The sequence below is a fragment of the Mus caroli genome, unplaced genomic scaffold (assembly GCF_978045245.1).
Source record: "Mus caroli unplaced genomic scaffold, Mus_caroli_1 scaffold_15, whole genome shotgun sequence".
Taxonomy (NCBI): Eukaryota; Metazoa; Chordata; class Mammalia; order Rodentia; family Muridae; genus Mus; species Mus caroli.
The window spans coordinates 57,181,752-57,204,455 of NW_028227270.1; the positions used below are offsets into that span (position 1 = coordinate 57,181,752).

The 22,704-nt window shown below is 43.1% G+C and overlaps 1 protein-coding gene across 11 annotated transcripts in view; it reads right to left on the reverse strand.

Annotated features, from left to right (window-relative positions):
- The window catches only part of Aopep (aminopeptidase O (putative)), a 322,738-nt gene that overhangs the window by 199,056 nt on the left and 100,978 nt on the right, over window positions 1-22,704 (reverse strand). For 10 of the 11 annotated variants that reach the window (XR_015045417.1, XR_015045416.1, XR_003834639.1 and 7 more), the window contains exon 5: window positions 19,408-19,653. The exons of the other annotated variant lie outside the window; for it this stretch is intronic. Coding sequence is in view for 6 of the 10 variants with exons in the window: in XM_029468263.2 (XP_029324123.1) it covers window positions 19,408-19,653 (246 nt within the window). In the remaining 4 variants the exon portion in view is untranslated. The remainder of the gene's footprint in view (window positions 1-19,407; window positions 19,654-22,704) is intronic. 11 annotated transcript variants of the gene reach the window in all.

Here is a 22,704-nt window from a genome sequence, read left to right on the forward strand (position 1 = left end):
TAAATGGAGAGGATCTGGAAGCAATCCCACTAAAATCAGGGACTAGAGAAAACTGCCCACTTTCTCCCTACCTATTCAATATAGTACTTGAAGTCCTAGCCAGAGCAATTCGACAACAAAAGGAGATCAAGGGGATACAAATTGGAAAGGAAGAAGTCAAAATATCACTGTTTGCAGATAATATGATAGTATATATAAGTGATCCTAAAAATTCCACCAGAGAACTCCTAAACCTGATAAACAGCTTCAGTGAAGTAGCTGGATAAAAATTAACTCAAACAAATCAGTGGCCTTTCTCTACACAAAGGACAAACAGGATGAGAAAGAAATTAGGGAGACAACATCCTTCACAATAATCACAAATAATATAAAATATCTTGGTGTGACCCTAACTAAGGAAGTGAAAGATCTGTATGATAAGAACTTCAATTCTCTGAAGAAAGAAATTGAAGAAGATCTCAGAAAATGGAAAGATCTCCTGTGCTCATGGATTGGCAGGATTAATAGAGTCAAAATGGCTATCCTGCCGAAAGCAATCTACAGATGCAATCCCCATCAAAATTCCAACTCAATTCTTCACTGAGTTAGAAAGGGCAATTTGCAAATTAATCTGGAGATATGGCTTAGTGGTTAAGAGCACCGATTGCTCTTCTTAAGGTCCTAAGTTCAAATCCCAGCAACTACATGGAAAAAAAAAAAAAAAAAACAAAGCTAAAGAAGACAAAAGTGGTCAATCAACCTCATTTTACCGGGCAGTGATGGCGCATGCCTTTAATCCCAGCACTTGGGAGGCAGAGGCAGGCAGATTTCTGAGTTCGAGGTCAGCCTGGTCTACAAAGTGAGTTCCAGGACAGCCAGGGCTATACAGAGAAACCCTGTCTTGAAAAACAAACAAAAAATAACAAACAAACAAACGAACAAACAAAAAACAACAACAAAATTAATCTGGAATAGCAAAAAACCTAGGATAGCAAAAACTATTCTCAACAATAAAAGAACCTCTGGTAGAACCACCATGCCTGACCTCAAGCTGTACTACAGAGCAATTGTGATAAAAACTACATGGTACTGGTACACTGACAGACAGGTAGATCAATTGAATAGAATTGAAGACCCAGAAATGAACCTACACACCTATGGTCACTTGATCTTTGACAAGGGAGCTAAAACCATCCAGTGGAAAAAAGACAGCATTTTCAACAAATGGTGCGGCACAACTGGCAGTTATCATGTAGATGAATGTGAATTGATCCATTCTTATCTCCTTGTACAAAGCTCAAGTCAAAGTGGATCAAAGAACTCCACATAAAACCAGAGACAATGAAATTTATAGAGGAGAAAGTAGGTTAAAGCCTCAAAGATATGGGAACAGGGGGAAAAATTCCTAAACAGAACAGAAATGACTTGTGCTGTAAGATCAAGAATCGACAAATGGATGCCGGGCGGTGGTGGCGCACGCCTTTAATCCCAGCACTTGGGAGGCAGAGGCAGGCGGATTTCTGAGTTCGAGGCCAGCCTGGTCTACAAAGTGAGTTCCAGGACAGCCAGGGCTATACAGAGAAACCCTGTCTCGAAAAACCAAAAAAAAAAAAAAAAAAAAAAAAAGAATCGACAAATGGGACCTCATAAACTTGCAAAGCTTCTGTAAGGCAAAAGATACTGTCAATAAGACAAAAAGGCCACCAACAGAGTGGGAAAGGATTTTTACCAATCCTAAATCTGATAGGGGACTAATATCCAATATATACAAAGAGCTCAAGAAGCTGGACTCCAGAAATTCAAATAACCCCATTTAAAAAATGGGGTACAGAGCTAAACAAAGAATTCTCAACTGAGGAATACCGAAGGGCTGAGAAGCACCTAAAAAAATGTTCAACATCCTTAATCATCAGGGAAATGCAAATCAAAACAACCCTCAGATTCTGCCTCACACCAGTCAGAATGGCTAAGATCAAAAATTCAGGTGACAGCAGATGCTGGTGAGAATGTGGAAAAAATGGAACACTCCTCCATTATTGGTGGGATTGCAAGCTTGTACAACCACTCTGGAAATCAGTCTGGTGGTTGCTCAGAAAATTGGACATTTTCTACCAGAAGATCCAGCAATACCTTTCCTGGGCATATACCCAGAAGATGTTCCAACATGTAATAAGGACACATGTTCCACTATGTTCATAGCAGCCTTATTTATAATAGCCAGAAGCAGAAATAACCCAGATGTCCCTCAACAGAGGAACGGATACAGAAAATGTGGTACATTTACACAATGGAGTACTACTCAGCTATTAAAAACAATGAATTTATGAAATTCTTAGGCAAATGGATGTATTTGGAGGATATCATCCTGAGTGAGGTAAACCAATCACAAAAGAACTCACATGATATGCACCCACTGATAAGTGGCTATTAGCCCAGAAACTTAAAATACCCAAGATACAATGTGCAAAACACAAGAAAATCAAGAAGAAGGAAGATCAAAGTGTGGATACTTCATTCCTCCTTAGAATAGGGAACAAAATACCCATGAAAGGAGTTACAGAGACAAAGTTTGGAGCTGAGACGAAAGGATGGACCATCCAGAGACTGCCCCACCTGGGGATCCATCCCATAATCAGCCACCAAACGCAGACACTATGGCATATGCCAGCATGATTTTGCTGAAAGGACCCTGATATAGCTGTGTCTTGTGAGGCTAGGCCAGTGCCTGGCAAATACAGAAATGGATGCTCATAGTCATCTATTTGATGGAACACAGGGCCCCCAATGGAGGAGCTAGAGAAAGTACCCAAAGAGCTGAAGGGGTCTGCAACCCTATAGGTGGAACAACAATATGAACTAACCAGTACCCCCAGAACTCGTGTCTCTAGCTGCATATGTAGCAGAAGATGGCCTAGTCAGCCATCATTGGGAAGAGAGCCCCTTGGTCTTGCAAACTTTATATGCCCCAGTACAGGGGAATGCCAGGGCCAAGAAATGGGAGTGGGTGGGTAGGGGAGCAGGGCGGGGAGAGTGTATAGGGGACTTTTGGGATAGCATTTGAAATGTTAATGAAGAAAGTATCTAATAAAAAATTGAAAAAATAAGTAAACAAATTAAATAAAAAACAACAAAAAAAGTGTTTAGGTCTAATTTTGTGAGGTGCCTAGGATTCTGCTAAGTGTAGGACCCTTGGCTTTGAATGTCTGAAGCTTTGCAAAAAGGCACCAAAAACAGGAAGAAGTTTCTTGAAGCAAGAGGGAGAAGGAGCAGGATGGGGTAGGGGGCTGATAGACATTAAGTGTTGGGTAGTGGGCACCGGGAGAATAAAGAGAGTGGGAGAAACCCGAGCCCCGACAGAGTTCTGGTGCTCTGTGCAGGCAGACACGGAAGACTGCCACACCACATGCTTTCCACGCAGCCCCGGTGGATGTCTGGCTGTGGAAAGTCACTGGACCCAAGCTCGGTGGGTGGTGGACAAGGGGCAGTCTTAGGTACCAGGTTCTCAGTCTCAGACATCCCAGACACCGCTGGATAGAGTTGAAGAGCTGAGAACAGAATGGAGACCCTGTGTGTGTGTGTGGGGGGGGGGGGGGTGAGAGAAGGAGAGGGCAGGGGATGCGGGGGGCTGGGTCGTTCCCACATGGGTGAGGCCTTCAGGTGGGAGGTTAGACAAGGCTCCTTAGGGGAAAGCCTATCCCATCATTCAAGCTCAGTGGCTTTTTGGTTTTTTTTTTTTTTGTTGTTGGTTTTTTCGAGACAGGGTTTCTCTGTATAGCCCTGGCTGTCCTGGAACTCACTTTGTAGACCAGGCTGGCCTCAAACTCAGAAATCCACCTGCCTCTGCCTCCCGAGTGCTGGGATTAAAGGCGTGCGCCACCACGCCCGGCTAAGCTCAGCGGCTTTGATGAGCAGAGACAGTCTGTGGTTTTACAGCTTTATTGTAGAAAGGCAGAGGGAAAGAGAGAAGGTAGAAAGAAGGAAGAGAGGCTGGTCATGGCCATGTGGAGAGAGAGAGAGAGAGAGCTGAAGGGATAGAGAGAAGGAGGGCTAGAGAATAAGAAAGGTGAGAGCTTAAAGAGGAGGGGCCAAGCAGCCCATCTTATACTGGGCCGGGCTGTCTTGCTGTTGCCAGGTAACTATGGGGAGGAGCATACCTGGCTATAGTCAGGTAACTGTGGGGGTGGAGTCTAGCTAGGAGCTTGGGATGTTGTCTATGTGACTTATAGTCACAGAATTATGGAGTTGGGGGCTCAGTGGTGTCAGGCACCTGTCTCTGGGAACGTGGCTCGGTGTTCCATCCCTTGTAGAATTTTCTACTGGGTCGCCGGAGCAAGCCTCATTCAACCAAAAAAGGCTGCCTCTCATGGCCCCAAAATGAAGGGCACAGGGAAAGGAATGTCAAGGAGAAACCCAAATTAAATGAAAACAACACTTGTAGCAGGGCAACTCTCAGGAGAGTCCTGCCATGCATGTACTAACCCTTCACCAGTGAAAACAAACCCACGGGCCTCATGGCTGCCTGCTGTGGTATATAAAACTTAGGGTCTTAATATCTTCCACATGGGTGTGCCCCAAAGTACACAAAGGTGCTTGACAGATCATTTCAAACTGTCTGTCAAGGTCAAAACACTACCACCTGCAGGCACAACGTTAATGTCTTCATCTAGTCCCTGCCCCCTTCAAGGGTTCTCTGTTTGTTTGTTTTAACCAGAGCAGTCTGAACTGAAGACAAGCCTGACAACTGTTCAAACATAGGTACATGCGACTTATGACTGTGCAAAGGAGACACCAGAAGGCTGAGACCCAGGGATGGCTAGAGGGGACGACTTAGTCACAACTCTGCAGGAGCCAATGGAGGGGTCCCAAGCCATAAATTGCTGGTTAAAGGGGGAAGGTCATCTCATGGAACCCACTGATGGCAATCTGTTTGAAAAGGCTGATTAGCACAAAGGTACAAGGGGAAGAGGTGAAAATCCTGTTCTTAGGATCTATTTGTTTTGCAATTAATTAGGGGTAAGAAATTCTTTCTGCTTACATATAATAAATAAATAAATAAATAAATATTTTTAAAAAATGGGTGCTGGTGAGATGGCTTAGCGGTTAAGAGCGCCGGCTGCTCTTCCTAAGGTCCTGAGTTCAAATCCCAGCAACCACATGGTGGCTTACAACCATCCGTAACAAAATCTGATGCTCTCTTCTGGAGGGTCTGAAGACAGCTACAGTGTACTTACATATAATAAAAATTTTTTAAAAAATTTAAAAATCCTTTCTGTAGCTCTTCCTTACGGGTCTAACATTCAGATGCCCACTGATGCCAAGCTTTTGATGAGTACAGGAAAATCCCAGCTTGCTTATCTAACTTGCTCTTCTTCAAAAGGAACTGTTAAGTTGCTGAACAAAATTGAATTACCCTACCTTAGCCCTGTTCAAAATATTTTTAAAGATATAATAAAAAAAAAATGCTAGAGCTCTAAGACCCAGTGCAGGCTATTCTAAATCAAACCCTAGAGCGTTCAGCTGCACCTGGGTGCAGGTCCTTAAAGCAAGGCCTCCTGAGCAATAGACAAATCAGGACCATCTTGAGGGAGTTTCTCTCCACCAGCATGCCCATACACTTTGTTCAGTCTGAAATTTCCAAATAAGAGAAGATGATGGGCCATGAGGCTGTGGGGAAGAACCTAGAAAAACTTCCTGGGTTGTTCTTACCTGGCAGAAATCGCCCCCATGCCCTCTTAGATTCCCCATTCTGTAGTTCAGAACTACAGCCTAGGAAGCCAGTGTGCATTCCAAATCCTTTCCAGGTCTCTACAGTGGTCCAGGCAGAGGTAGAAATTCCAGGGCACAAAGCACTGTGTTGGGTAAAGGCAGAAACCCTCAGGATTTTTATGATTATTTTCCTCATTCTTCAAATGCATCTTTTTGTGTGTGTGCTTTGTAATATACTTAACACACACACACACACACAAATGCCACATTAAATGTGTACAACTTTATCTAAGTAAGTATGGATACACAGAGCAGGAAATTTAAAGTGTGAAGCTTCCAAATGTTAAAGTTGCACTAAAGGTTAGTTAGGGTGGTGTTCTCCTTCTGGTCAAGCGCCTCTGACAGAGGTAGAGACGTAGTATTCCTGTTGGTGTGGTCAATCACCTGGCCAAGGGACCACCCTAGCAAGCCAGGCTCACCTTAAGCCATGCTGAAGAGATAGGCAGAAAACTTTTCCTTGAATAAGATACTTTTCCTTCCCAGGATGCCCCTTGCCCCACAAGCCAAGCAGCCATGAGGTTTGACTGGGTCTGTCTACCTTTCTAAGTTTGGATTAAAATTCTTCCTTTGTCTATATCTCTGTTTCAGAACCTAAGCATGCATTCCCTGTACTTTGAGTTCCATGACCCATCTCTGAAGCTTCCCTCCAAAGAGTCCCTCCCTGTCATGTGGCCGGCCTTCCCTCCCCCACCCATCTCCACAGCTGCAGAGGCACACTGCTTGCCGGCTCTGAGGGTTTTCCTTTTAAACTCTTATTAAAATTGTCCTTGAACTTCCACTTGATTCCATTCTTAAATTTGTTGATTAATAGGACTAAAAACCCCAGGAGTCCGATTTCCCCAGTATTGCAACATGCAGTGGCTCAGTGGACCGAACTGTCAGAGCCTAAATAGCTTCCTTGATACTGTGAAGTATCCCAATATATCCAAGTCCTCAGTCACCAAAGACAGAAAAAAGGATTCCACCGCTGGCTGCACATTGGAGTCCTAGATATTTGTGAATAGAATCATCTCTCAAAAAGTGTGTTGAGGTGGGTTTTAGTCTGCAGTGGTCCCATGAAATAAATGTGTACGACTGAGCACCATAGTGGGGTGACACTGTTCAGCTGGGGAGAAGGAGTCTGTGACAGGCAGATGCATCAGGATATTAAATCAGATGACAAGAATATTCAAGGCTTTCCTAAAAGATTTCTAGTAAGGAACTCCCTTTTTTTTTTTTTTTTAAGATTTATTTATTTATTATTTGTAAGTACACTGTAGCTGTCTTCAGACACACCAGAAGAGGGCGTCAGATCTCATTTCAGGTGGTTGTGAGCCACCATGTGGTTGCTGGGATTTGAACTCTGGACCTTCGGAAGAGCAGTCGGGTGCTCTTACCCACTGAGCCATCTCACCAGCCCAAGGAACTCCCTTTTAACTCTGTGGAATCCATGTATTTCCTAAACTGATTACCTTGCAAAGGCTCCCCCCCCCCCCCCCCCAGAATTACTTACATTCCACAAAACTAGTCTCCTTGAAGCTTCAAAAGCTTCAGACTTAAGCGCATGTGTCCTCCAGGCATACATAACTTGTCTAGCATCCACCATACTTGTTCACTGATAGGTTGGTGTTCTGGCCATTGTTTGTCCATTCTGTCCCAAATATCAGCTTGGGTAGGACATCCCTAACTGGTTAAGTACAAAAAAGTGCAGAACTACAACAGACTTGCTCCTAAAGGAAAACACTGTCCTTTAACTCTTGGATGCCCTCACAGAGGACTCAATGATTAAAATTACCAACTGCAGTTCAAGAAGGCAGCTTCCAGGGACAAAGGCCTTGTTGCCAAGACTACAAGAGCAGCTTTATTTTTAGCCAGAAAGTCCAACTCTTTTAGAATGGAGTCTCAGAATTCCCATTTCACCATGTGAAAAGGGGAGGAGTAATTCTTAGCAAGCTAACTGGGAAAGGTCAAGTGCAGACCTAGGCTCTTCAGTGACTACAGATTTTGTGTTCAGTCTTCCTGTCTAGACCAAGAAGTTACTTCTATAATGAGTACAGGTAGGGGCCAGACATATGGACACACACCTTTAATTCCAGCACAGAGGCAGAGGTAGGTGGTTTTTTATTTCAACCTGGGTCAAGGGACTGAGGTGGGTATTTTACATACCAAAGCAGACCTAGCCTCTAGGTTCAGGCCCAACCTAACAATCCTGCCTTAAACCTTGAATTTTGCAATCTAGGGGCTGGGCTGCCCTTCCCACAGAGGCTTTTCCCTATATAATCCAGACATTTTGGTCTCCCTCTCTTTTTTTTCCCCCTCTTCTCTCTCTGTTTACCCTTTTGCTTTCTCTCCCTCTCCTACTCCCCTTCCCCTTCCCCCTTGCAACTTTCCTGGCCTCCATCCTTGGTGTCAGTGAACTCACCCACATGAGTGCAGCTTCCTAATAAACCTGCTTTCAGCAAAGAAATAACCTTCCAGATGTTGCTGAAACCAGGAAAAGTTGAGCCACCCAGCCAGATGACCCCAGACTTTCCTGACCACATGGGGACCACCACTTCCATCCCTCTCTCCTTCTTCCCTGTATACATCATTTCTTTGGACTGTGAGTACCCATCACCAGCTACTACCTATCTGGGTCCAGGACCCTCTCGCCTCTCTTTGATAACTTGCAGCCACAACAGAGTAAGCCCTGAGACAGGCTGACTCCATAACAGGCTTCAAATTGGCAGTTCAGGAAACTAGGCCTAAATCTCTTGTTTCCAAGAATTGGGCAAGTCCAGGCAAGTCCAGGCCTCAGAAGCTGTCCACTACCTGGCCAGTGGGTCAGCAGCAGTTTCCAGACTTCCTCAGCAACAGTTTCTAGACCTACCCAGCAATGATTCTGGAATGTCCCTAAAGATAGAGCCAACGATTGAGGTCACCTACCCCTCCCCAGAATTCCCTTGATGTGCTTTAAATTGGGCCTGCAAGCTCACTTGGGCATCTCCATCTTGGAATGGGAGACCCCAGCATGCTGAACTTCTGCAGAATAAAACACGTTTTGCTTTTACATACTATGAGTCATTCTTCAACAAATCAAGGGCCCTTACATCCTCATTCTAAACAATGATCTAGTCTTTGTTTTGGGGAAGATTTGATATAGAGATCTCTTATCTGAGGTCACCACCCTAGCATAAATGTTCGTTTATCTCAGACTATGAACTGGGACACCAGTCCAATATTGTTGGGATCTCCTGCAAACACTGAGAAGATGAGTGCTAAGCGATCTAAAACAAAAATTTATTCAAATTGGCCTGAACTCCCTATGCCTAGTTTTTTGGAAGCTGGGTTTTTCCCCACTCCCCAAACCACTCTTAGCATAGGGCTCCAGGTACAACCTAGCCCTGTTCTCCCTCACCTCTCACCTGTCCATGTGTGGCTCCTGTGGCAGCTGTGGCATCAGTAGCTGCATCAGCACCAACATTGTTGATTGCATTGGTGATGGTGAATGACCAGCCTGCTCATTTTAAATCTCCCGCTGCACCAACAGGACAAAAGTATACACACTGGGTACTTGGCACATGACTGGTCACCATCTCGACTTTGGGATAAGAGGGTCAAATTATGATTTCACCACCATTTTTCTTAAGGGCAACAACACATAACATCTTCAAAACAGACTTTTAAATTGACATAGAAGTTTTGGTTCTAGTCTCATAAAAGCTACAATAAATAAAAAATTCAAGTTGATAGCTTTGAACCTTATAAGTGATCATATCCTTTAATATGTTCATAATTATATTGAAAGTCATGTTGAGAACTGATGCAGTTAATTATTAAAGCTTTATTTGAGCCTCCTGCTTTGTTTGCTAGATGTACACTTAGAACAGGTGACTAAAAACAGACGTAGATTGTTTGACCCAGATATGCTTAGTAGTTACTGCCTCAGACCTGTCAGAGACCTGCTAAATATGGCACTTAGAATCTTAAACTTAGGATGCTTAAAATGACAGAGACTCCCAAATCCTAGCAGTGATACCTCAAGTTCTCCAAGAAGATACAGACACAACAAGAAAGGACTCCACCCTGATTGTGGTATGATAACCACTGAGAAAGACTGCCCTAATGCCTTGCCTGCTGCTGAGGCCCGGCCTGAACTGTGGACAAACAGGGACACTGGGCATGCCTCATGCTGCTTACATCAAAGCAAGGTCAGTCTCCCAAGTTCCTCCTTCACAGGAAGGCCTCTCAGATTTGTTGGGCCTGGCAGATGAATATTGATCCTGTTCTGGAACTTGTGTCCCCAGTGAAGTCATAGACATCATGGGAACCTAGTGGGGTGACTGGGTAATGGGTAAATCTGTCATTTTAATTGACACATAGGGCGTTTAGATATATCCTTCTTAGGTCTTTGAGGAGTTTGAACCCAATGATCAACCACCTGTGTCTCATGGTAAATAACTAGATAGGGGAAGTTTATGTAAGGTTTGTGGATGTGGAAGCTTCTAAGAAAGTGTTTAAAGGTCTAGGAAGATGTTCTGAGGTAGGTAAATACAAGTTATAAAGGATTTATCTTTTTGTAAACTTAAAAACATTCTTGTATATTTCAGGGAATCTACTCAAATGGACTCAAGATAAGTACTGCCATTTAACAACCTGCCCCCCCCCCACCTGCCTATTCCTGAGGGTGGGATCTATTTCCCTTTTCCTGGGACCCCCCATCCCTTTTCCAACTCCCAAGACCATAGGCCTAAAAATTTCAAATGTACACTGTCTTAGGTTTTACTGCTGTGAACAGACACCATGACCAAGGCAACTCTTACAAGGACAACATTTAATTGGGTCTGGTTTACAGGTTCAGAGGTTCAGTCCATTATCATCAAGGTAGGAGCATGGCAGCATTCAGGCAGGCATGGTACAGGAGGAGCTAAGAGTTCTATATCTTCATCCAAAGGCAGGCAGAAGAAGGAAGCTTGGCTCCTAGGAAGCTAGGATGAGGGTCTTAAAGTCCACAGTGACACACCTACTCCAACAAGGCCAAATCTCCTAATAGTGCCATTCCCTGGGCTAAGCATATACAAACTATCAAATATACCCCAAAAAGTTTTCTCCCTAAAATCCTATCTTCTGCCCCTAACATCCAGGTGTTCTCTCAGAACTTGCATCCAGGAAAGCTTCAACACAGTTACTGACAGGTGCTGTGGCCCAGCCTCACAAACGGCTTCAGTTGGGCCTACACACTCCTACCCCAAGATGGTCTCACTACCTGAACAGCAGTGAAACAACCAGTTCTTCCCGGACTTGGCTGACATTTCAGCTTTTTGCCCATACTCCAAAAACTGCACCCCAATGTCAGCAGAAAGTAGTCACAGATGATTAGAGTGTCCCAATAAACTTGCCTCTAATCTAATCTAATCTAATCTAATCTAATCTAATCTAATCTAACATCTGTTTTACATTGGCTCATTTTACCAGCAGCAGAGAAATAAGTTACCAGGTGGACCTTTGTGAGTTTGAGTTCAGCCTGGTCTACATAGAGTTCCTGATCAGCCAGAGATAAACAGTGAAACCATGGAGACAGAGAGACAGACATCAAGAGATAGTAAGTGAACATGGGTATACACCAAGAAGCAGAAGGTGTCCTACTTTGAGCTCCACTTTGGAGTTAAATTGTGATTCATTTTAACATTGAACCCTCACATCCCACACAACATTCAGGTTTTTATGAAAATAGTATTTCTTTATTTCAAGATTAGGGTCTTGTGGGGCCTAGGCTAGCCTGTCTTTATGTAACCAGAGATGCCTGAAGTAGAAACTTCTAGTCTCTTTGGACAGTCAGTTGTATCAGATGGTATTTTGCTGGGGTAGAAACGTGAAGGAGTGTTTTCCTGAAGTGGACACAGGTGAAAGGATGTTTTGCTAAGGTAGACTTGTGAAGGAACATTTCAATAAAGCAAACTTGTGAAAGGACAAATGATGTTAAGAAGAACCCAAATAGACAGTGGATGACACTGGATGGTATCGGTATCTTACCTTTGTTTATTCGTCATCTTTGTTGAGACTCCATAAGGAGAAACACACCAAAACTAAAACTTCTAGTGGTGTGCTGGTGGCTTCTTGCCATGGAATTGGCAGAGTGATGTTATCTGATATAGACTCACATGGAGTTTTGCTAAGACAGACTCACATGCTGAGGCCAGACACATGGTGAAATGGGCTTGGCTTGGCTTGCTTGTATAGCTAGCTTTACAACACTTCTTGGTCTCTCATATTTACTGATCTTTGCTTTGTTGAAAGAGGCACAGTAGAGAATGTCTCCTGGTGTCCCCACTGGTCTTAATCTCTCCTGCTGATTCTGCTAAGGCCTAGCTGGGTCATGCCACTACTGCTGCTATCCCAACACTACTGAACTGGACTGCTGGTATATCCATGAAGTGTTTTTTTGAGTGAATCAAGCTGCCACTGCCGACTCCTGTGGACTGAACTGCTGATTTCTTCACAAAGCAGATGTGATTTGCTCCAAAGAACAATTTCTAAACCAGAACACTCCCCTCATATCATAATATCCTTTTTTTCCCTACTACCTCTGGTGGGTAGTAGGCTAGAGGGGAGGTTAAAGTGTTTAAGAACCATCAAAGTAGGTCTTTGAAAAATCTAAGCCAACGGGTGATCCTGAATTTCTGATCCTCTTGCTTCCAGAAACTGAGGATATGGGTATGTGACCTCACATCCCATTTTATGCTGAAGATTGAACCTAGGGCTACAGGCATGCTAGAGAAGCACTCTGTAAACAGCTATATCTTCAGCCACCAAAGGAATACAGTTTTGAAAATAATTTCCTTTTATCTTTGGCCTTTCACTCAATGTGATCAATTGCACTGTAGAATGAGTTAAGGGCACAAGGCTATATACTCCATACATAGGTCCCTCTCAGTAGAGTCCTTCATGAATTATGTTTAAAGACTATTTCTAGAGCTAGTATTCTCCCCAATAAGTAACTAACATGTTTATAACGTTGTCTAGAACCCAGCACTTTTCTCTGTAATAGTTTCAGAAATGAGACCCTGAAACGGTCAACATTCAAATGTAGGCTCTTATCCCTTGCCTTCCATGATTCCCTATCCAGTGAGCACAGCAATAGGGGCTCATTAGTGAGGTGGGAGTGGCTTTCCCTCCAAGAGGAGAATCATAAGTTGGTGGTAACTAGCCACATCAGGCAGGGTGGAGGACTGGAAGAGATTAGCTGCTTATGATGACATCAAAAGAGAGAGATGATTACAAACACAGGTAGAGGATGATTGCTGCAGGCCTTTCAAAGGCCTGGCAAGTTCTCTTGAAGGATGGCTTCAGCAGTTCTCTGTCAGTCTACGTGTGTGTGAACAGTTCAAAGAAAAGGAAACACTTAAGTGCAATCATCCAGAGGGTGAGAGGTCACAGTCCGATGATGATAAAATGCTACTTGTGGGTCTGACAAGCGGCACAGCTGCTCCATAACAAGAAGATTCTAGACAAACAGAAGCCATGCTTTCACTTTGACCACCCCTCAACGAGAAGCTGGTTCTGCACACTCACCGCAAAGCTGGCCCACTCTGAGCCATCATCCACATCACCTTCCCTCAGAGCAATGCCTTCAACCCAAGAGAGTTAGACAAGTCTCTCCAATGTCGGAGCTCCAAACTCTCAGTCCCTGCACAACTTAATACAAACTGATTACTGTCAAGACCACTGTTTCTTAAACTGTGGGTGGATACCTGAACACTGTAACTGAGTTGGGGGGCAGGGGCACAAAAGTTTGGCCCCAGTGAAATGTTGCTGAGCCTATAACCAGTATAGTTCAAACCCAACACATGCTGAGTTGAATGTGTTTCTGGCAGCAGTTACTGGCATTGCATCATATGTTCACTTTGCACTTCTCCTTGCAGCTCCAAACACTTGTCACAAACTTGCAGCTGCTGAATGTTACCACCACCGGGTTTTCACTGTGCACACAAGGTTTTCTGCTTTCATGGAAACAAAGATTTAATCACAGGAAGCAAGGACTTATATTTTCCTATTATCATGCCTCAGCATGCAAGTGTGAGATCAGTGTATCTCTGGATTGATTATTTCATGTTAGCATGTTTGGCTTTAGGAATGCTTAAGTTGCTGATTTGAGTTTCATTTTTAAAAAAATCATAAAATGAATCGGACCATTAGAATTAGTGCATAATTTCTAATGATTTTTTTTTTAGCTGGCTGTAAAATACTCCTACCATATTTGTTTGAAACAGCCTTCTGAATGTTGAGGATTTTAAAGTCAAAATATCAATCAATTTTGAAAAATACTGAAGGTGCAACCATATCCTGCAGTGTCAATTATTCAGCTAGGATTTAACTGTTCATGTAAAGATACACAGCCATATCTGTTGCATTAATGTGCATGGTAGTCTTTAATAAATGATGTACTGAAAATGCTAAGATATATTTCTTTACCACTCATCAGTAAACATTTTGCTTTTGTACTAATTTTACACTTACAATTTTAATATAAAGATCTCTTGCAGAGAGGGCTTGTGAGTGGTAAAGCCAAGGTCACCATGTCTATGATCAGCAAAACCACTGTACCCAGGGCTTTCCAAGCCCTACAAACCTAACACTTTATGGATAACAGTTACTGCTTTAGGAAAGAGAAATGACGAGCAGAACAAGTTAGGAGAAGACCCCTCACTAAGAAGAGAAGCCAAGTTAGATAAATCAGCAATCAAGTGAAGAAAGTGTCAAGAAAGCACCAAGGGGGCACACCACCTGCCACCCTCCACCCTCAGAGGGCCACTGCTCAGCGAACAGTCCCAGCAAGCTTGCAAAAACCAAACTTTTCTAGGGACAGAAAAGGAAGGTGTGAGCTGCTTGTCACCTCACCCACCTGTGCAAAAAGGCACAAGGGACAGGAGTGCTCATTCAAATGTTTGGGTTTTTAAAGAAACAACTCATAAAAAACATTTGAGATTGTACTTAAAATCTGAGAAACCATGGAAGCTCAAAACAAAACATATATGCAAACCCCAAGTATGGAGCTTGTGAGAGAAAGCCAAAGAGTTAAGGGTGGGCAGACAGGGGAGTGAACACGCGCTAACTTGTCTCGGGGCCTGTTCCTCAGGGAAGAACCACTGTGGGCACAACCCTTGGCATTTAAAGGAGGGGCCTTTGGGAATTAAAGTGTAAGTTAGCAAAAAAAAAAAAAAAAAAAAAAAAAAACAATTGAAGAAAGACTTCCAAGGCCTGTGAAACCTTACCACTTAAGATAATGACAGAAACTTATGACTGCTTCCTCTCTGGCAGAAAGGAGCGCAGTCAGAGGCTGAAAACAACAGGCCCTTTGTAGCGGCCTGTTGTGCTTTGCTTATTCTATTACGAATTGGCTGGGAGATAAGAACAAACAAGACAACACCCTGTCTAACTCCAGGGAGAGGGGTGGGGCAACCTGGCTCCAGTCGCTCCTGGGCAAGTGTGTGCAGGGCGACTGTTTGTACTTGAGGTACTTAGGAAACTCCATGCAGAGTCAGGAGCTGGGATAAGACACAGACATCTTCCATTGCACAACCCAAACAAGTTGTGTTAATAAGGGGCTTTACAATATTTCTCCACCAAAAGCATTGAGAATATTTGAGTAATTATTTCTCTAAACTCTTTGTCAACATTATTTTTGTTCAGTAAGAAAAAAAAAATCCTTAAAAATGTAGACAAGCAAACATTTACATTGAGCTCCCCTCCCTGAGCCCTACCATGTGAGCAAGGAATCACGCAACAGACAGCAGGTAGAGACAATGTGGCTTGGGGTCACCTTTCTCCCTTGGCACGGGGTAGAGTCCAGTCTAGGAGTCAGGTGCTGTGCTAGTTCCAGCAGTGGAGGTTCTGCTTAAGAACAGCAGTTGCTGAGCCCTGGGGCTCTAGTTAGCAGGTCACGAGACAGTACAACACCCATGACCCCAGGACAAAGCTCCTCTCTGTGGTTGTCCCATATCTCAGTGTCTGTGCTTATTCTCACGTGGCTGACCTGAGCCCACCCTAACAAAGCCACCCTCCCTACCCTCCAGTGCCCTTGGTTTTACTTTCTGCAGAGCACACATTTTCACTTCTGTGTATTCTCTATTTCTCCCAGACTGGAATGAAGATCTATCTCATCAACCGCACTTGCCCTTGCAGGTTCCAAAGTTTAAGTGCTGCATGCAGACAACATGCTTGATGGAAACACAGAGACTGAGCCGACAGCTACACACAACCTGCTGTGGAGCCAGTAGAAAGGAGGTCAGAGAGCCGGGTGTGGTGGCGCACACCTTTAATCCTAGCACTCAGGAGGCAGAGGCAGGCAGATTTCTGAATTAAAGACCAGACTGGTCTACAAAGTGAGTTCCAGGACAGCCAGGGCTACACAGAGAAACCCTGTCTTGAAAAAAACCAAAACAAAAAACAAACAAAAAAAACCGAAAGGAGATCAGTGTCTGCTGGCTACTTTAGCCAGCCACACTACCAACTGGACAGAGGCAAGACTAAATTGTGAACAGAGAAGTTGAAATGCAGAGCCACATGACTTTTGATGGCAAGAAACAAAGCACTGAGATAATTTGCAGGATTCTTAAAATTCAATTATGGAGTGGGGGGTGCGGTACCTCGATATCAACAAGGTAGTCTTGCCAGTCTAATTCTGCTTTGTGACATATAACTGAACTATTAAAGATAAAAATAGGTAAGACCAGGACATAATTGTGATCTGATGAGAGACAAATAGCAAAATAATCATGTAGAGAGGTACGACTCACATGTTCATTGTAAGCAATATTCATAAATCTAGTTCCAGGCCATCATTTCACTGACATTACTGACACTATAGCAAGGTATGGAGTGTGACCAAGAGCATCCTTTGCATTCATTTCTCAGAAAAAGGAAGGTGGGTTGGCTGTTCCATCTCAACTTGAGACACGAGAATGCATGAGGTCATAATGAAAACGGTAGAATATTATCTCAACAGCAGGAGAGCTTTCTGTACTTGAGAAACTTATTTAAAATGTATTCATAACTTTATGACTGCATCCTATTACTCCAAAACATGCAGATGCCATGTTCACAGAGGCAGAAATGAAGTGAAACAAACCCAGAAAGTCCACATATCTCAAATGAGTAAAAGATGAGATGGAGCGGGCCATGGAAGACCAAATGCAAGCTGGTAATCAGACAAGAGTGAAAGCACCTTTCCTTTGGAACAGTGAGTAAGGAAAGGGCTGGGACAAGAGTATGTAGCTTGCAAGTTGTAAAAATGTGTTTTCCTCAGTTCACTGGAGTCACCTATTTGGCTCAAAAACAGAACCAAAAAAGAGAGTTTTAAGGATTCTTATTCAAGCTATGATAAATAATGATTAAAACATAGTGTATTGTCCAAACATTTTTAAAAATCATTTCACACATCTAATGATTTTCCTGTTTTTGTTCACATGGAGATGCTGAATGCCATTTGCCAAAGTGGAATACTAAAACGGTACTCATTATAATTAAAACGTAATTGCTAAAGAAGCCCAGAGCTATGGAATTTATGATCCTGCTACATGTTTATAAAACAGGGAGGGACTCAGGAAAGAGCCAGTTAATTTACCAAGAAGTCCTTTGATTCTCCAGCACACTATAATGATCAGGACATGGTGAATTTTGGTTTCTCATGATGGTATCTCAGATTGAGAGTCTCCCTATCCCTGTTTGGGGCACAGAGTTGACCTCTATGCCTACCATCTTTGCTCCAGCAGAGCCTTGAGCACGGATAAAGAGGTAAGGCTCCAGGAGCTGGTTGAGTCATTGAGGTGCTCAGCTATATATGTGGCTCAGAGGGTAGGGATCTATAGGGTCAAGTCCAGCAAGTAGAATCAATTTAAATCAGAGTTTGATAAAACAAAAGTCCACCCCAAATCTGCACCCCAACTAGGAGTACACAACACCATAATCACCCTTCCACAGTTCAACTGCAAAGAACAGTCGCAAAATACAGGAGATGACTTAACTAGAGCAGACTACTTCCTGACTAATAGGGAAAGGTAGGGTGGGGATGGAGGATCTATTTGAGAATTCTGTACAGTTCTCTAGTTCTGAAGCCTAATAGCACTCTCATGGTGGCTAAGTTGTTGCTAACACCCCAGTTTTGACATTTAGTACACAGCACCATTTGGCCTTCAGGTACTTAGGTATATTATTTAAAAAATATAGCACTAAGAAGAATTAAATCATGTTAAATATCTCAAAAAAACAAAAATTTTACCATCTGCCTGCTTGGGCATGCAGACTTGGAAGGGAAGCTTACAGAATAGTCTGCAGGTTAGCACATTCTACTTCTGGCAGACTGTGTCTCAAGAAGGAGCTATCAAGAAGTTCTATGCATGAAAAATACTTTGCTTTTGGTTCCCTCAGGCTAGAACATATAGTTGTTAGCAAATATGTCCTGAAAAACAATGCTCATAAAGTGCTAAAACCTCCCAAACAAATATAACCCCTCAAAACTGTATACAAACGAGATGCATTTAATGAACAACCCTTTCTTCACCAATAAGTTCTTCAAAGGAACCAAAGAAGTCTCCTTGTTAAGACAAACTATATATAGACATCAAGGCAATTATATGATGCATGCAACCACATATATATAATTATCCTAGTTTTTACATTCCCATTATCTTTATAAATACAGGATAAAAATCAGTCTAAACAATTTTGTGAGACCTCTTCAAGGATTACAGCAAGCCTTTAAAAATGTGTTGTGGGGTGTATATGTGTGTGTATAGTATTTTTGTGTGTGTGTGTGTGTGTGTGTGTGTGTGTGTGTGTGTGTGTAGTAAAGATCAAAAGCAAATGTTCTGGACAGTTCTTTTCTACTCAAGGGTTTTACCAAGAATGTGTGCAGGGATTTTTTGGGGGTGTGGGGGAACACTACAAATGACAGCTGTTCAAAAGCATGGAAATTAATTGGCAGCAAGAATTTCCTTGACTAATAGGGAAAAACTCAAAGCCACATGTCTGATGAGCTTGCTTTCCCACCCTAGTCAAGCACAGCCCTGTTAGTGATTAGGATTTGCAAACAGAAGCATAGTCAAGGTTCACGCACCATCTTTTCTCTGTGGGACAGAGCTGCTCTCCCATCACTGTGTGAACAGACAGTGGGGCTGTAATTAACAGAGCAAAGGGTTAGCTAGCAAGTTTCTACTTTTTCTCAGAATCAGATGGAGGCACAGTAAAAATAATTCATTTACTGTATTAAAGATAGGAACAAGTCGTTATATCCTTCCCCCACAGTAAACCATCTGCTTTTAGCTGTTTTTCCAGCACTGTGGATAGATTCATGCTCTGACATGGGGCTCTCAAGTTGTAGCCTTGTGACCAATGGTGAGAATGGATGAGGCAGCTGGTCAGGATTAGGTGAACAGCTGTGGCCCTGGGACCAGGTTTTGTTACTGTGCTTAGAGCCTGACGTATGACCTTGGACTCATTAGCAGTAAGTTCTCATCACCCAAGCTAACAACAACTGAGCAATCATGAAAACTATTCCCTGAAGCTAGCAGTAAGATATCCAGGAGGGAACAATGAACCCCTTCTACCCAAAGCAAACGAAACTCCTGACAGAGTTTGAGAAAAATATTCCTCTATTAGTTCTTAGACATTTGAGGCATGTTCCACATGCCATGGTGAGCAGCATACCTGGCCATTCCCAGACTTGGAAAGTTGGTGGGGACAATGAGTATGTCGAGCCGGGAGAAAGGGTGTGTTCCCAGGACAGAGTGTGCAGCTGAGAGGCAAGAAGGGATCAGCCACAGCAGGGCCTCTTGGCAGGCACCCTCAAGGCACACTGGGGCAAACACTCGATAAGGAATGATGTCCTGGGAGGCAGCAGACGCACTCTGGAACCTGCAAGGGTATTCCATATGACTGCAGGTGTTATCATACCTGGGCAACACAAAAGAAGACAGTGGTTCAAATAGGTTTATTAGAAAAGGCAGTTCAAGTATTGACTTGTTTGCTTTTGGACAGCAGTGAAAATTATAGGTCAAATATTTATTGAGGTGCCTGAAGTGACTGAGTGATTTCAATCTAAGCTAATGAAAGCAAAGATCTTATAGATCTTAGAATTATGGGGGTCATGGGTGGACAAGATTTGAAACAATAAAGCAACCTTCCACACAAATTAAAGTAAATTCTACCTTCAGTAATGTGATCTCAAATATCATCATAGAGAAACTGTTGAAGTGACTGACAGTTTTTAGAGAGGGAGAGATGCAATAGCCGTTTTATTTATTGACTTTTCATTGAGATCTCATGGAGCCCAGGTAGCTCTGAACTCAGGATATAGCTGAGGCTACCCTTCAACTTCTGATTCTTCTGTATCTATCTCTCAAGTACTGGGATTACAGCTATGAGCTGCTATGTACCTGTCTATAGGCAAATTAAAGATTCCATTCTGGAAAATCCTAGAATAGGTGACCTGGGGTGAGGTAGGACAATGAACCAATGACAGTTATAGGTATAGTGTTCAAAAAAAAAAAAAACATAGCTTATCAAAAAGTAATCTAGGCATTTTTCACAATACTTGCCAGAGGCTGGCACTTCTGAAAAGAGCACTCTTTTCAATACCCTTTTGGGCTTTGGAGACAGGGTCATGCATCACAGGCTGGCCTTAAACTCACCATGTAGATGAGAATGGCCTTGAACTCCTGATCATCTTGTCTCTACCTCCTGTGTGCTGGGATTACTGGCATATGCCTGGTTTACATAGTGCTAGGAGTTGAACCTAGGGCTTCCTGCATGTTAGGTAAGTACTCTACCAACTGAGCTATGTCTCTGGTCCCTTTCTAATGCACTTTCAGTATAAATGTAATGAAATCAACCTTCGAGTGAAGCAGAGCAGAACCCAGCTAGCCCCATTGACATGTTACTCCCAGAAAGGCAAAGGAGGAATTGAAAGAAAATTCCTAGGGCCTGACTCACAGGCCTCAAGAGAACTTATATAGCTAAAGAAACCAACATCAAAGAGAATTCTATTTTTTCATCTGTTAACATGCCCTCTATTCAGACACAATGGAAAAACCCTGTAACCTTAAATTGCAGATTATAATTCTAGCTGTGGGTGCTACTGTGATTCACCACAGATACTGAAGAATCTCTAAGTGCTTGCCTGCCTCAATTTGGGCAGGTTGTAACAATAATTCTTCTTGAGGTTTATGAAGTATCTTCCAGACACCAAAGGCCTGTGATCAGGAAATCCACACAGCTATGTACACAAGCTTCACCTTCCACCATCATGCTTCAAGAATTACCAGCCCCAGTGAGGCCTGCATATGGTTGGGGGGTGGGTAAAAAAATGGAGACCCATAAAACTGCCAGAATAAAGTGACTGCAAGAATAGAGTTACTAAGACTGGACTCAAGCCAAAGTCCTGGACTCCTAACATCACCTTATGAGAAAGAAGTCAAAAGTGTCTGCTTGTAAACATTCAACTAAAAAGGCTACAACATCCACCTAAAGACAAGGAGCAAAGATGGCCAACTACTGAGCCTCTATGGGGTTTTTACACAGAAAAACAATGTACTATGGTAATTTAAGGTCACATACTCTCTACTGAAAAGTTTTTACAAGCTGCAGTTGACCATGTGTCCATGGCATATGCCCATACACCTGTAACCCCAGCATTTGAAAGGTACAGACAGAAGAATCAGGAGTTCAAGGTAAGTTTGGGCTCCATGAGACCATGCCTCAAAACTCTCACCCAAAGGCTTTTAGAAGCCAAGTGTGACAACAGCATGGACCAGTATGCCTAGAACTCCAGCACTTGGGCGGCTAAGGCAGGAGTACTGAGGACTTGACACCAGCCTGGACTATGTATGTTCTGAGTCAGCTTGGGTTACAAGTCACAACCTTGTCTTAAAAACCTGAAAAAAAGAGGGGGCCTTCAAAGCATGTTACCTAAAGCTAGAACTCTCTGGATGCAGCTAGGGAATAAGCTTAAGATCTAAACATCATGATGCCTCAGTGCAGGGAGACATGCTATCTTGAAACTGCTTTTTCCCATGGAGGGAGACTAGCTCTTACACCTAAGATAACTAGAGGTTAGGGAACAGAGTGACGGCGGCAATGGTACACCAAACAAGCCTGTTTGTTCAAGGGAAAAGATGAATCATTTTCTTTCCAGGCCTATATGAACACTCACCAAACTAATGAGGATGATAACTGTTAGATGCATAACTTAATCCCATTTTCCATAAAACTCAGGACTTAAAAGCAATCATGCTATGGGAAAATTATGTCACTGAAGCTCTTGATAGTGAAAGAACTGTATGAGGGATGCCACTTGTGAGGTCTTATGTAAAGACCAATACACCTTGGCTTCAGTGGCTGTGCTGTGACCAGTGTGGTGACCAGCTGTGACCAAGGCGAGGACTTCAGTATTTGGGGCCTCTTTCTCTTCATCACACCCACAGTCTTACCAGTATGGCTGCTTGAAGAGAGGAGGACAGATTAGGAAGGATAGGAGAGAACTCTGTGGCATGACAGAATATTTTGAATTAGGTGTGTACACAGTACTCCAGTAGGCCACAGTGGATGTCAATCACATACTAAAATGCTTCCTAAGGTTTCTACAGGCAAAAGAGGACTATACCCATTCACTTCAAGGCCCCATTCAAGCAGCAGCTAAGGGATTACATAATCCAGGGATTATGTAATCAACAGCACAGACCCAGTGGCAACTGGAGATTCTTTTTCTTCTATTCATAGTGGCTTTCCTCAGTTTTTACTACTCTCAAGACAGACTTTCCCTACCCCAAGTCTTCCTTTCTGCAGAACGAATCATCTCAATGTCTTTAACGTAGTGCCAGTTTTCCAATGCTTTCAATCAGTTTCATTAAGTTCTACTGCAGGATAGCCAAGCTTCCATGCCAAGTATAAGCTGAATGACCCCAAATGAAGGCCCGAGAGGCTTAATGTAACACAAAACTCTTCTGT